This window comes from Neoarius graeffei, chromosome 9 (genome assembly GCF_027579695.1).
Source record: "Neoarius graeffei isolate fNeoGra1 chromosome 9, fNeoGra1.pri, whole genome shotgun sequence".
Lineage (NCBI taxonomy): Eukaryota > Metazoa > Chordata > Actinopteri > Siluriformes > Ariidae > Neoarius > Neoarius graeffei.
The window spans coordinates 78245096-78259577 of record NC_083577.1 but is presented as its reverse complement, the minus strand read 5'-3'; the positions used below and the strand labels follow the sequence as shown (position 1 = coordinate 78259577).

General features: G+C 43.4%; 1 protein-coding gene across 1 annotated transcript in view; it reads right to left on the bottom strand.

Annotated features, from left to right (window-relative positions):
- Nucleotides 1–13906, bottom strand: part of pfkla (phosphofructokinase, liver a) — an 87518-nt gene extending 73612 nt beyond the window's left edge. Inside the window, exon 1 of the mRNA XM_060930331.1 lies at nt 13669–13906. Within this exon, the coding sequence (XP_060786314.1) occupies nt 13669–13753 (85 nt within the window). The 5' untranslated portion in view covers nt 13754–13906. The remainder of the gene's footprint in view (nt 1–13668) is intronic.
- Nucleotides 13907–14482: the final 576 nt, after the last annotated feature.

The following is a 14482-nucleotide window of genomic DNA, read 5'->3' as shown; positions in this document are numbered from 1 at the left end:
TCTGACTATTTCTCGATAATGACTGTGAACGACTCGGCAAAACGGCTTCGTCACCATAAGTGAGGAAGAATTACAAATTATGAAAGAGAATCCTGTTCCTAAAAGCACTAAAGATGCTACGAAGTGTGGTCTAAAACTATTCAAAGGGAAGGTCTGTGATTTATTTTATCGATTTCAAAACAAATTATTTTCTGTGATTCGGCGTAGATAAGTGACAAGTCTGCGCCACGACTTTATTACATTTGCATACTGCTTTTGAAGCGTGAAATAAATTATTTTTAATATGATTTTTAAAAATAATCACTTGCGTATTTACACTCAAACAATTATCCGCCTCAGGCTCAGTGAATACTGGTGAATAATTAATAACTGACACGAAGTCAAGGGTATTATTCACTGATATTCACTTCACCTTCAGTTAATAATTGTTAAATAATACTGCCCTAATAAAGCAAAATGCAGGATGTGTCATTTTTAACATATTGCTTCATTTAATAGATTGAAAAAGACTATTATTCTATCCACATTCACTGGATATGAGCAATCGCACGCTCTGATTAGCTACTCTACTACTGGGATATCAGCTCATATACTGTGAGTAGAGAAAAACAAAATGTTGGAGTGCATCAAGTCAGATCTATCACTTTATCATCGAGTATTTAAAAGAAACAGAAATAGCTAAAAGAATATAGTTCTCCCCCACCCCCCAATATCTCCTGTTCTACACTCCAGCTCAAAGGTGCATTACTGCCACCGACTAAGTTGGTTTGCCTGACCAGGAGTTGGCCTAGTGGTTAGCGTGTCCGCCTCTTGATTGGGAGATTGCGAGTTCTACTTGCGGTCGAGTCATACCAAAGACCATCATAAAAATGGTACCTACTGCCGTCTGGCAAGGAACGCTGCAATACAGATGCGAGTAGGGAGTCAAACTCTCGCAGTTACCAGAGGACACGCCCCCACTGTAACCCTAGCTATATAATAGGCGAGAGGCCAAGGGCTATGGAAACGGAGATCAGCGCCGCCCTATGTGCCACACGGTGTGGGAAGGACTTTGATTTGAAGTTGGTTTGCCAATCGCCAAAAAACTGCTTAAAAAAAAAAATGGAGGAGCATGTTACTGAACCAACCGAGGATGAAATGAAAACTCTACTCGAAAACAACCCCCCCCAAAAAAAGCGCAACAAAATATGGAATGAAAGTATCTTTTATATTTTTCAAGCACTATTATTACAGCATTATTATTCCCCCCCCCAAATCTGTCCCTCTGAGTTACATGTCAGTCTGGGGATCGAGATCCTGACCTCTTCTGCTCCTCAGACCTGCCTGATCCATCCTGGTGCCCTGTGTCTGGCTGGAGTCTCATCGCATCGCTCCTGTGGAGGACGGCCCCATGTGGACAGTTGGGGTTCGCGTCTGGAGGACGCTCTGGACTCTTACAGTGGGGCTTTTGTGGCTGGGGACTGCAGTTGACTTGCTGACTTTGGGACTGCGGTTGTCGTGAACGGTTTTGCGCTCGGGTTTCCGTCAGTGGGGGGTTTATAGCATCAACGAAGCTGACTTTATGTTAGGACTGTTAATATTATAGTCATGTTGTCTGTTGTCGCCCAAATGAGGATGGGTTCCCTTTTGAGTCTGGTTCCTCTCGAGGTTTCTTCCTCATGTCGTCTGAGGGAGTTTTTCCTTGCCACCGTCGCCACAGGCTTGCTCATTGGGGATAGATTAGGGATAAAATTAGCTCATATTTTAAGTCGTTCAAATTCTGTAAAGCTGCTTTGCGACAATGTTTATTGTTAAAAGTGCTACACAAATAAACTTGACAGCATTTTCACAAATTGCTCCTGTCATTTTGCCAGTTTGTCTACATTCTAAGCGGAAATGATTTTGTCGGACGTTTTGTACAAAGTTTTTATTTATCGAATTTGCAAAAAATAAAAATGCTCCGTTTCTCAAAATCCAGTGAATGCGGATAGAATAAAACAGTTATTCCACTCAATCTCACCGTACACGGCTTATAGCTGGCTCAGTTATCAGCTCACATATGTTTCAATTTCGTGGAATAACTATTAATTATCCATCAGACAAATCTTATACATACAGTTAGGTCCATATATATTTGGACACTGACGCAAATTTTGTTTTTTTACCTGTTTACTGAAACATATTCAAGTTATAGTTATATAATGGACATGGACATAAAGTCCAGACTTTCAGCTTTCATTTGAGGGTATCCACATTAAAATTGGATGAAGGGTTTAGGAGTTTCAGCTCCTTAACATGTGCCACCCTGTTTTTAAAGGGACCAAAAGTTATTGGACAACTGACTCAAAGGCTATTTCATGGGCAGGTGTGGGCAATTCCTTTGTTATGTCATTCTCAATAAGCAGATAAAAGGCCTGGAGTTGATTTGAGGTGTGGTGCTTGCATTTGGAAGATTTTGCTGTGAAGAAAACATGCAGTCAAAGGAGCTCTCCATGCAGGTGAAACAAGCCATCCTTAAGCTGCAAAAACAGAAAAAACCCATCCGAGAAATTGCTACAATATTAGGAGTGGCAAAATCTACAGTTTGGTACATCCTGAGAAAGAAAGAAAGCACTGGTGAACTCATCAGTGCAAAAAGACCTGGACGCCCACAGAAGACAACAGTAGTGGATGATCGCAGAATAATTTCCATGGTGAAGAGAAACCCCTTCACAACAGCCAACCAAGTGAACAACGCTCTCCAGGAGGTAGGCGTATCAATATCTAGGGTGACCAGATGTCCCGGTTTTACCGGGACAAGTCCCGATTTGGGGTTGTGTGTCCCGAGTCCCGACAAAAGTCTGTCGGGACACGGATATGTCCCGGTTTTCGCCACTCGCGACGTTTGCGACTGAGCAGCGTGGGAATCATTAGCGGAGAAATGTCTGCATTTACTATTTTGATGAACTGACAGGAATCGCAAACTTTCCTGGTTACTGCCCCCTGGCCCTGTGGCATGGGTGTTTATTTAGCCACATTATTCCAGACAACAGAATGTGCTGCCATACAACAATAAAATAAACATTAACTGGTGCGAATGTTCTTTGTCTAGCAGCTATCAGCAGTAATGCTGCAGCAATTATGCAGAAAAGAAAATGTACCTTTTCCAAAGATTTCCAGGGCACCTACCCCTTCCTCCGAGAGGTGCAGAACAATGTGCATGAAGCCGACTGCACACACTAAGTGTTTTGTTCTTGTACTGAGTTGGGTAGCCTATGCTGCAAATGCTGTGCGCTCCTGTGGGGGCTTTCCTCGGGCTGTCGCCCCTCTCCTCCTTTATTGCTGTTTTGTTTGAGTATATATTCTCAAATCACTTGTCTCTTTTTTGTTTCTGTTTAACATACCATTCTGACAGTTTGGCCATATTGCTGTGTTGAACAGCTTGTTGCACCTTCCATTAAAGTGTTCACTTTTGTACACATCTTCTTGCTTTATTCATTCAGTTGTGGGGAATGGTTAGTAAGGTTGATTCTGACCTAGGCTATGTTGAGGTCACATATCTACTTTTTAAGTTCATGCTATAGTGCATACAATTTTAGAGATATAGCCTACATGTGCATATGCATTCTTCTTGGTGTTCTCACAAACAGGTGAAATAAATCAGTTTAAATTTGGCCTATGGACATAGCCTGGCCTATTCTCAGCCATTACAAAATCTGTTGTCTGACCATAATTTAACTGATCTGTATACCACTATGCTACTAGATAACAAAATGCCTGTTTGTTTTATTTCATGTGAGATGTTGATAAATGTGAGCTTCAACAAAATGATAAGAGCACCTCTCTGAGTGTCACGTTTACGTAAAAAAAAGGTGTGCGTGCACGAGCATGGTTGCGCGCAAAAGTGTCCCGGGTTCAGACTAGGGAAATCTGGTCACCCTAATCAATATCCAAATCTACCATAAAGAGAAGACTGCATGAAAGTAAATACAGAGGGTTCACTGCACAGTGCAAGCCACTCATAAGCCTCAAGAATAAAAAGGCTAGATTGGACTTTGCTAAAAAACATCTAAAAAAGCCAGCACAGTTCTGGAAGAACATTCTTTGGACAGATGAAACCAAGATCAACCTCTACCAGAATGATGGAAAGAAAAAAGTATGGTGAAGGCGTGGTACAGCTCATGATCCAAAGCATACCACATCATCTGTAAAACACGGCGGAGGCAGTGTGATGGCTTGGGCATGCATGGCTGCCAGTGGCACTGGGCCACTAGTGTTTATTGATGATGTGACACAGGACAGAAGCAGCCGGATGAATTCTCAGGTATTCAGAGACATACTGTGTGCTCAAATCCAGCCAAATGCAGCCAAATAATAATCGGCGTTTCATAATACAGATGGACAATGGCCCAAAGCAACCCAGGAGTTTATTAAAGCAAAGAAGTGGAATATTTTTGAATGGCCAAGTCAGTCACCTGATCTCAACCCAATTGAGCATGCATTTCACTTGTTAAAGACTAAACTTCAGACAGAAAGACCCACAAACAAACAGCAACTGAAAACCGCTGCAGTAAAGGCCTGGCAGAGCATTAAAAAGGAGGAAACACAGCGTCTGGTGATGTCCATGAGTTCAAGACTTCAGGCAGTCATTGCCAACGAAGGGTTTTCAACCAAGTATTAGAAATGAACATTTTATTTACAATTATTTAATTTGTCCAATTACTTTTGAGCCCCTGAAATGAAGGGATTGTGTTTAAAAAATGCTTTAGTTCCTCACATTTTTATGCACTCATTTTGTTCAACCCACTGAATTAAAGCTGAAAGTCTGAACTTCAACTGCATCTGAATTGTTTTGTTCAAAATTCATTGTGGTAATGTACAGAACCAAAATTAGAAAAATGTTGTCTCTGTCCAAATATTTATGAACCTCACTGTAATTATACAGGCTGTTTCAAAAAATTTTGATCTCATTTTCAGAGTCTAATAACTTTGCCAGTTCTCATTCAATTGACCTCAAATTTTAACAACGTGTGGAAACAGGTTAAATCTCATCTCATCATCTCTAGCCGCTTTATCCTGTTCTACAGGGTCGCAGGCAAGCTGGAGCCTATCCCAGCTGACTACGGGCGAAAGGCGGGGTACACCCTGGACAAGTCGCCAGGTCATCACAGGACTGACACATAGACACAGACAACCATTCACACTCACATTCACACCTACGGTCAATTTAGAGTCACCAGTTAACCTAACCTGCATGTCTTTGGACTGTGGGGGAAACCGGAGCACCCGGAGGAAACCCACGCGGACACGGGGAGAACATGCAAACTCTGCACAGAAGGGCCCTCGCTGGCCACGGGGCTCAAACCCGGACCTTCTTGCTGTGAGGCGACAGCGCTAACCACTACACCACCGTGCCACCCGAAACAGGTTAAATTTCATATTTATTGTTTTTTGTTTTTATTTTTTTAGGTATAGAAATGCCATTCACTGGAAAAAAAAGGTGTTTCGTGTGTTAGACTACGCTCGAACACAGTCGCACAAGACTACAGCATGAATTTATGACAGAATTCTTTAAAAATGCACTGTTACCAGAAAAGACTGTTACCAAAGACATGCTGCAGCGTGTTTAGCAGGAGCTGGACTACCGACTTGACGTGTGCCGTGTTTCAGGCGTCACGCATATTGAAAATTTGTGAAATCGTTCATGTAATCCACATACCTTTGAATTTCTCTTTCAAATTTTGAGGAATAAATCTTCTATTGCGCAACATTAAGCCTGTTCAGTTTCATTTGCCTAGACTGTGTAGTTTCTAGGATATTTACATCTCAAATAACATCAAATTTTTTGAAACACCCTGCATAACGACTATTTATTTGGCTGGATATCTAGGAAATCACCTCGTAAAGTCATTTTTATCTGTTATACTCCTCCTTTCCATTCGACAGCGAGGTGATTCTGCATTAATTCAATCATGTGACATGAATTAATGAATAAACGAATCCCACACAAGCATCTATAACTGATCTCATCAAGGTTTCCAGATATTATGAGCACATACACTAAGTTTACACCGAACTTTAACCCTAACTCAGATTTTACAGTGACATTTTCAGCCCACTACGGCAAAGCAGTACAGCTTTCTTTGCACTTCGGCTACTTCAAATAATTCCCCCAAAAGGATGTAATAATAGAATAAAGACGACTTTAGACAGTTGACCCATATTCCTGTTGTGACAACTGCCTTTGCATCATCGCCCTGGGACCCTGTGACGTAATCACATCCGGGAGTACTTACTTTAACAGGAGGCGATAGGGAAGTGATTCGATTTTGGTTCATTTGCCATCTCGAGTGCTTAAGAGAATAAATGTTGACTTTATGTTGAGCCTGTGGCATCGGTGTCTTTAACAAACTTCTATTAGTAGCTCGTAGCAGATGGAGAAACGTGTTCGTGTCACATTTTTTATGGGGAAAAGATGCTCAACTGTATCTGTCCTTGTTGCTTAAAAGAGTACTAACAGGGTTACATATTTTGCATCATGAGTATTATATCTTTCACATGGAAATGGAAATCATTTTCAGGGATGAGAATGGAAAATATTTTTAAAGTCTGAAAAAACCAGGGCGGGGCCCGGGGTGTGGGGTGTGGGGTGTGGGCAGGGCCCATGGGGCTAATGATTTTTGGCTATTTTTTTTACCCCAAAACCATTAATTTTATCAGCAAAAATTTGCAATTTATTTGGAAATAAATTCCCCTTCTTGGTGGACTACCAGGTAAAAATGATTAATATGGTACAAGAGACTTGTTTTTAATCAATTCACATTTGATGATTTCAAAAAAATCAATGCACCTTTTAATATAAACGAGCTCTACAGTATTATATTTCTGCATTTTTGCTATTCATGTCTTTGAATGCTCTAATCCTTTAAAAGGAAGGGCAAACCAGAAAAAAGTTCTATCATATAATTCTCTTAAGCTTTCTTCTGATGTTATCATGGTAGCAGGAGGTCTTGCATATTAAGCAGGCAACATTCAACATCACTTATCGCTTCCCTTTCAACTGTTGTGTGTACTAACGAGGTTTTATCTGGACAGGATGTTGTGTAATGTAATACAGATACCATATGGTCAATTTGAAGATCAAGATGGTGATTTTGAGTTAAAGAACAGGCGTGTACAATTGGCATTACATATTGGAAATTTTTTTTAAATCAAAAACTATAAGTTCACCTCAGCCTAAAACATTTGGGCAGACGCTCCCGCGCGGCACATGCCACTAATCCCCCCCTATGAAATGAGCAATAAGTAGGAGAGTTATACATGCTATCATACTTAAAACTTTATCAGAAATATAGATATGATACTATGATTCTCCCCAACATGCTACATTAGATAAGCTAACCCCATTTATAAAAAGATACACACTTATATATGACATGTAATTGATATATATTTTTTGGGGCGCGCGCTCTCTCTCTGCCATGCCGATCCTGTAGGCTGCACTGACTCAAGGCCAATTTATGCTGACAACCCAGTCCTCGCAGATAGCGTCGCAGACAGTGTCTGCGTAGCCCCCCCACCTTCGCAGACGCATTGCGCGCACCTCCCAAAAACTGTGACCACCGCAGAAGCCTCGCTGACAGCGTCGCAGACAAGAGGGCTCTGATTGGTCCACTCTACATCTGCTGTACACACACTTCCGCTTCCCTACTTTCCCGGTTTGGTTTGTTTTCACGACCGGCATTTTTCAAAACACGAGCGAAGATGGAGCAGCACGAAGAGCGGTTGATTGAGGAAGTACGTACATCTATACGACTCCAGTTCTAGTCATTATAAAAAAAAAAGGTTCTAGTCATTATAAGTAACCGGAGGATAAACACTCCACTAACCACACCCACCAACTACTCCTAGCGACTTCGCGCCCCCTTGCGTTGTGCCGGTGAATAACATCGCGCACGCCTATTACTCCCCGCTCAACAATAAATTACAACTGTCTGCGAAAAGCTATCTGCGAAAGCCTTGTCGCACGAGCATGCAGAGGCCTTCAAACTCCGGTCCTCGAGAAAAGAGATAAAAGCCCGCCCACACTGAAAGCTGATTGGCTTATTTTGCTGAGTAACCCAATCAGGATGCTCTTTGTCTGGCATAGGCTACATGAACAGGCACACAGGCAGTGTTGCCAGATTGGGTGGTTTTAAGTGCATTTTGGTGGGTTTTGAACATATTTTGGGCTGGAAAACGTCAGCAGTATCTGGCAACACTGCACACAGTCTCCCTCGCGCGCGCACATTCTAAGATGCGTGATGCAGACCTTAATGTTGCGCGCACGCTCTTGCTCGCTTCTATCAATATGCAGGAGACTCCCGGAACTTCCGGGAGACTTGGGATGTCTGCGTTATAAGGTGACCACAGATCATTAATCATACCCCCCCCCCAAAAAAGAAAAATTCTCAACGGATTTACATCGATCTCAAAAATGATCATTTTGGTCTGAAAAAGTTGGAAATCCGCCAATCGGCGGAAAATTCTCATCCCTGCATTTTGAAGGTACAAAATATATAAAAGTACACTACCGTTCAAAAGTTTGGGGTCACTTTGAAATGTCCTTATGTTTGAAAGAAAAGCACTGTTCTTTTCAATGAAGATCACTTTAAACTAATCAGAAATCCACTCTATACATTGCTAATGTGGTAAATGACTATTCTAGCTGCAAATGTGTGGTTTTTGGTGCAATATCTCCATAGGTGTATAGAGGCCCATTTCCAGCAACTCTCACTCCAGTGTTCTAATGGTACAATGTGTTTGCTCATTGCCTCAGAAGGCTAATGGATGATTAGAAAACCCTTGTACAATCATGTTAGCACAGCTGAAAACAGTTGAGCTCTTTAGAGAAGCTATAAAACTGACCTTCCTTTGAGCAGATTGAGTTTCTGGGGCATCACATTTGTGGGGTCGATTAAATGCTCAAAATGGCCAGAAAAATGTCTCGACTATATTTTCTATTCATTTTACAACTTATGGTGGGAAATAAAAGTGTGACTTTTCATGGAAAACACAAAATTGTCTGGGTGACCCCAAACTTTTGAAAGGTAGTGTATATAACTGGGGGCGGCACGGTGGTGTAGTGGTTAGCGCTGTCGCCTCACAGCAAGAAGGTCCGGGTTCGAGCCCCGTGGCCGGCGAGGGCCTTTCTGTGTGGAGTTTGCATGTTCTCCCCGTGTCCGCGTGGGTTTCCTCCGAGTGCTCCGGTTTCCCCCACAGTCCAAAGACATGCAGGTTAGGTTAACCGGTGACTCTAAATTGACCGTAGGTGTGAATGTGAGTGTGAATGGTTGTCTGTGTCTATGTGTCAGCCCTGTGATGACCTGGCGACTTGTCCAGGGTGTACCCCGCCTTTCGCCCATAGTCAGCTGGGATAGGCTCCAGCTTGCCTGCGACCCTGTAGAAGGATAAAAGCGGCTAGAGATAATGAGATGAGAGATGTATATAACTGAGCCAAAGGGGAAACTTTAATTCGCTTTTTGAGCAAAAATGCACTTTTCCATGTACATACCTATTTTTTTCCATCCAAACTGTGTTACAGATTTCTATTTTATGACTTCTACATTATTAAGTCAGTACAAAAACATTTTAGTGCTCCAAACGTTCATTTTCAAGCACAAAATTTAAAAAAAATGTTTGTATAAGAGAGCACTTTTCAGATTCAGCTTATCTCATTATCTCTAGCTGCTTTATCCTGTCCTAACAGGGTCGCAGGCGAGCTGGAGCCTATCCCAGCTGACTACGGGTGAAAGGCGGGGTACACCCTGGACAAGTCGCCAGGTCATCACAGGGCTGACACAGACAACCATTCACACTCACATTCACACCTACGGTCAATTTAGAGTCACCAGTTAACCTAACCTGCATGTCTTTGGACTGTGGGGGAAACTGGAGCACCCGGAGGAAACCCACGCGGACACGGGGAGAACATGCAAACTCCGCACAGAAAGGCCCTTGCCGGCCACGGGGTTCAAACCCGGACCTTCTTGCTGTGAGGCGACAGCGCTAACCACTACACCACCGTGCCGCCCCCACTTTTCAGATTAAAAAAGAAAACATAATGAAGGCTACTGGTGCAAAATGAAGACGCGAGTGTGACAAAGTGTCCAGAAGAACTGTGGCTGATTCTGGAAGATGCTCAGTAAAAGCTACAGCTCATTTCCTTATAAAACTGTACTCACTGGACCTGAGACTCTTATTTTTTTTATTTTTTAAAGCAAAGGGTCATCTCACACCAAATAAATATTGACTTTGTTTAATTTATTATGGCCTACTGATTAGAGTATTTTTTTAATGTTGAAACATTTCATTTCATTATTTTTAAGCCGTTTTTGGTCAACAGCATTCCTTTAGATGTGCCTAAGACTTTTGCACAGAACTGTAGATGTTCATGATGCTGCCTTCGAAGCAACATGGTAGCGTTTAACCCCCTTTTTAATGCAAGCGTAAGATAAAAACACAGCTCGTCAATCAAATCATTCCGGACCCTAGGCTAGAATTCATGGGATTTTTTACCTCCGCCAGTGTTGTTGGAGGAGGTTGTGTTTTCGCGTCTGTTTCCAACGCAACTCAAATAGTAGATAACGGATTTTGATGAAAGTTTGAGGAAAGGTGAGCCATGGGTCAAGGAAGAATTGATGAGAGAGAGAGAGAGAGAGAGAGAGAGAGATACTTTATTCATCCTGAAGAAAATCAAGGCATCCAGTAGCTTATATGACACACACATACAAATGCAAAAGCAGAAAAAAAAAAAACACCACTCATGGTGGTGTAGTGGTTAGCACTGTCGCCTCACAGCAAGAAGGTTCTGGGTTCGAGCCCCGTGGCCGGCAAGGGCCTTTCTGTGCGGAGTTTGCATGTTCTCCCCGTGTCCGCGTGGTTTCCCTCACAGTCCAAAGACATGCAGGTTAGGTTAACTGGTAACTCTAAATTGACCGTAGGTGTGAATGTGAGTGTGAATGGTTGTCTGTGTCTATGTGTCAGCCCTGTGATGACCTGGCGACTTGTCCAGGGTGCACCCCGCCTTTCGCCCGTAGTCAGCTGGGATAGGCTCCAGCTTGCCCGTGACCCTGCACAGGATAAGCGGTTACGGATAATGGATGGATAGATGGATGGAGTAATTGCACTGGTATATCCCTGCATTGTTCACGTTTTGCATGACCACCATGGTACACATTCTGTTCTGGCATAGCACCCTACTAAACCACTATGCATACTGCCTACAATCTGTGAGCTCACAATTGTCTTCTGAAGAAAAATTAGAAGCCTTTATTTATTTCTCACATACACACACAAGCACAGTGAAATTCATCCTCTGCATTTAACCCATCTGAAGCAAAGAACACACACACACACACACACATACCCAGAACAGTGGGCAGCAATGCGACAGCACCCGGGGAGCAGTTGGGGGTTAGGTGCCTTGTTCAAGGCATGTCTCTAAACCATGGGGGAAACCGGAGCACCCAGATGAAACCCACACAGACACAGGGAAGGAGAACATGCAAACTCAACACAGAAAGGTCCCCGCCAGTCACTGGGCTCGAACCCAGAACCTTCTTGCTGTGAGGCGACAGTGCTAACCACTACAAAACACAAATACAGACAGTCAAGCAGTAATGGGGCGGCACGGTGGTGTAGTGGTTAGCACGGTCGCCTCACAGCAAGAAGGTTCCGGGTTTGAACCCAGCGGCCGGTCAGGGCCTTTCTGTGTGGAGTTTGCATGTTCTCCGGGTGCTCTGGCTTCCCTCACAGTCCAAAGACATGCAGTTAGGTTAATGTGGGGCGGCCTTGGGCTGAAGTGCCTTTGAGCAAGGTACCGAACCCCTGACTGCTCCCCGGGCACTCTAGTGTGGCTGCCCACTGCTTTGGGTGTGCGCGTGCGTGCGTGTGTTCACTGCTTCAGATGAGTTAAATGCAGAGGATGAATTTCACTGTGCTTGAAGTGTCATCTTCTTCTTTTGGCTGCTCCCGATTAGGGGTCGCCACAGCGGATCTTTCATCTGCATCGCTCCCTGTCTTCCACATCCTTCTCCATCACACCTGCCACTTTCATGTCCTCTCTCACCACATCCATGTATCTCCTCTTTGGCCTTCCTCGTTTTCATTTGCCTGGCAGCTCCATCCTCAAAATTCTCCTTCCAACATGCTCTGCATCTCAGTCTCATCTCTCTTAGCTTAATTCCCAAGCTCTCCACACGTGCTCGTTCCTTATCCTGTCCAACCTCCCATCGCAAACCTTAACATCCTCAACTCCGCCACCTCCGACTTTGCCTCCTGTCTCTTCGTTAAGGGTACGGTCTCCAATCCGTACATCACAGCTGGTCTCACTACTGTCTTATACAGCTTACCTTTCACTTTTGCTGGGACTTTCGTATCACAAATGACTCCCGAAATCCTTCTCCAACTGCCCCACCCTGCCTGCACTCTCTTTCTCACCTCACTATCGCAGCCCCCATTTTCCTGCACAGTTGACCCCAGGTACTGTGCTTGAAGTGTGCATGTGACAAATAAAGGTTTCTTCTTCACGACTATGGGATGTGCTTAGGAAAAGGTTGTGTATACACTCTACCACGGTCCATGTCAAGTCTTTTTGAAGATTAGACAGACAGACAGCTGGGAAATTCTCATCTCATCTCATCTCATCTCATTATCTCTAGCCGCTTTATCCTTCTACAGGGTCACAGGCAAGCTGGAGCCTATCCCAGCTGACTACGGGCGAAAGGCGGGGTACACCCTGGACAAGTCGCCAGGTCATCACAGGGCTGACAAGCTGGGAAATTGTTAAATTTAATTTATATTATCCTGTGACGGGGCGGCACGGTGGTGTAGTGGTTAGCGCTGTTGCCTCACAGCAAGAAGGTCCGGGTTCGAGCCCCGTGGCCAGCGAGGGCCTTTCTGTGCAGAGTTTGCATGTTGTCCGCGTGGGTTTCCTCCGGGTGCTCCGGTTTCCCCCACAGTCCAAAGACATGCAGGTTAGGTTAACTGGTGACTCTAAATTGACCGTAGGTGTGAATGTGAGTGTGAATGGTTGTCTGTGTCTATGTGTCAGCCCTGTGATGACCTGGCGACTTGTCCAGGGTGTACCCCGCCTTTCGCCCGTAGTCAGCTGGGATAGGCTCCAGCTTGCCTGCGACCCTGTAGGACAGGATAAAGCGGCTAGAGATAATGAGATGAGATGAGATTATCCTGTGATGGTCTCAGATTCTCTTATGGTCATGTTACTCTTTAACCACAAGGAACGTCACCCTGTGACTGGCGTTGATCAGATAATAAGTGAATAGTGCAGTGTGAATGAGTGTGTACAGTAGAGCACATGTCTGACTGCACGTACAGAAGGACACGTCCTCATTTACTAAGAACACACTCCCATACTCTACAGTATGCAAAAACACTACGTCACCACTTGCCATGGCTATGTCTAAAAAGTGCATAGTACTGTAGTAAGTAGTGTGTAATAGTAGGAGTGGACATGTACAGTAGCAGAAACAAATCTGCTTGTAAAAGTGGTGGCTTTGAGGTGCCAAGAAAAGAAAAAAAATCACATGACACACTGTTCATTCATTCATTTATTATTATAATAGAAACCTGAATGCATGCTGTATGAGGCAACAAACTTCCCCAACAGCTGTGCACATCTGCTGCACTATATATAGTGTGTGTGTTTACCTTGTGCATCTCCTCCACTAGTCAGCACAGCTATGGCTTTCCCAGCACCCGTCATCCAGAGCTTTTCCAAACCCTGAGAACTCATTTTAAATCCCAGGAAACTCTGAAACTCCAATCAGGGAAGAAAACTCTCAGTCTCTAACTGTTCCTGAAAGATTTAGAACACTCAGTGACCTTCAGACTGAGTGAATACTGAATTCTGCACTCTGCTTCCAGGAAAGAGTCAAGCCCCAATAACCTTCCGGTGCAGAATGCAAACAGTAGGCATGTGGCCCCGCCCGTTGTGGGCGTGGCTAAGCGCCATTGCTCTGGAATTTCCTGTTTTCACTTTGCAAACATTGCTGCAATGAATTACTGCTTGAGAAACAGTTACAGAGGTGTTTTGGGAGCAGGAGAAACACTGACATGTCAATAAGGGATAAACAGTAGGTTATAGTGGGGTCCTGTACAGGAAATCTGGGATTTATTATTTATTATTAATTATTATTATTATTATTATAAATGGGAAAAGGTTTTAGAATTTTGATATTATATTTAAAGCAAATTTCCAATATTCACTTTTGCAGTTTTATTTTCATTCATTCATGAACATTCTTGGTGTTTTTTTTAAATTATTTTTTAGCACTATTAATGCACACTCACCTGTCCAAAGCACAAATATACACTACCGTTCAAAAGTTTGGGGTCACTTTGAAATTTCCTTATTTTTGAAAGAAAAGCACTGTTCTTTTCAATGAAGATCACTTTAAACTAATCAGAAATACACTCTATACAGGTGGTGTAGTGGTTAGCGCTGTCGCCTCACAGCAAGAAG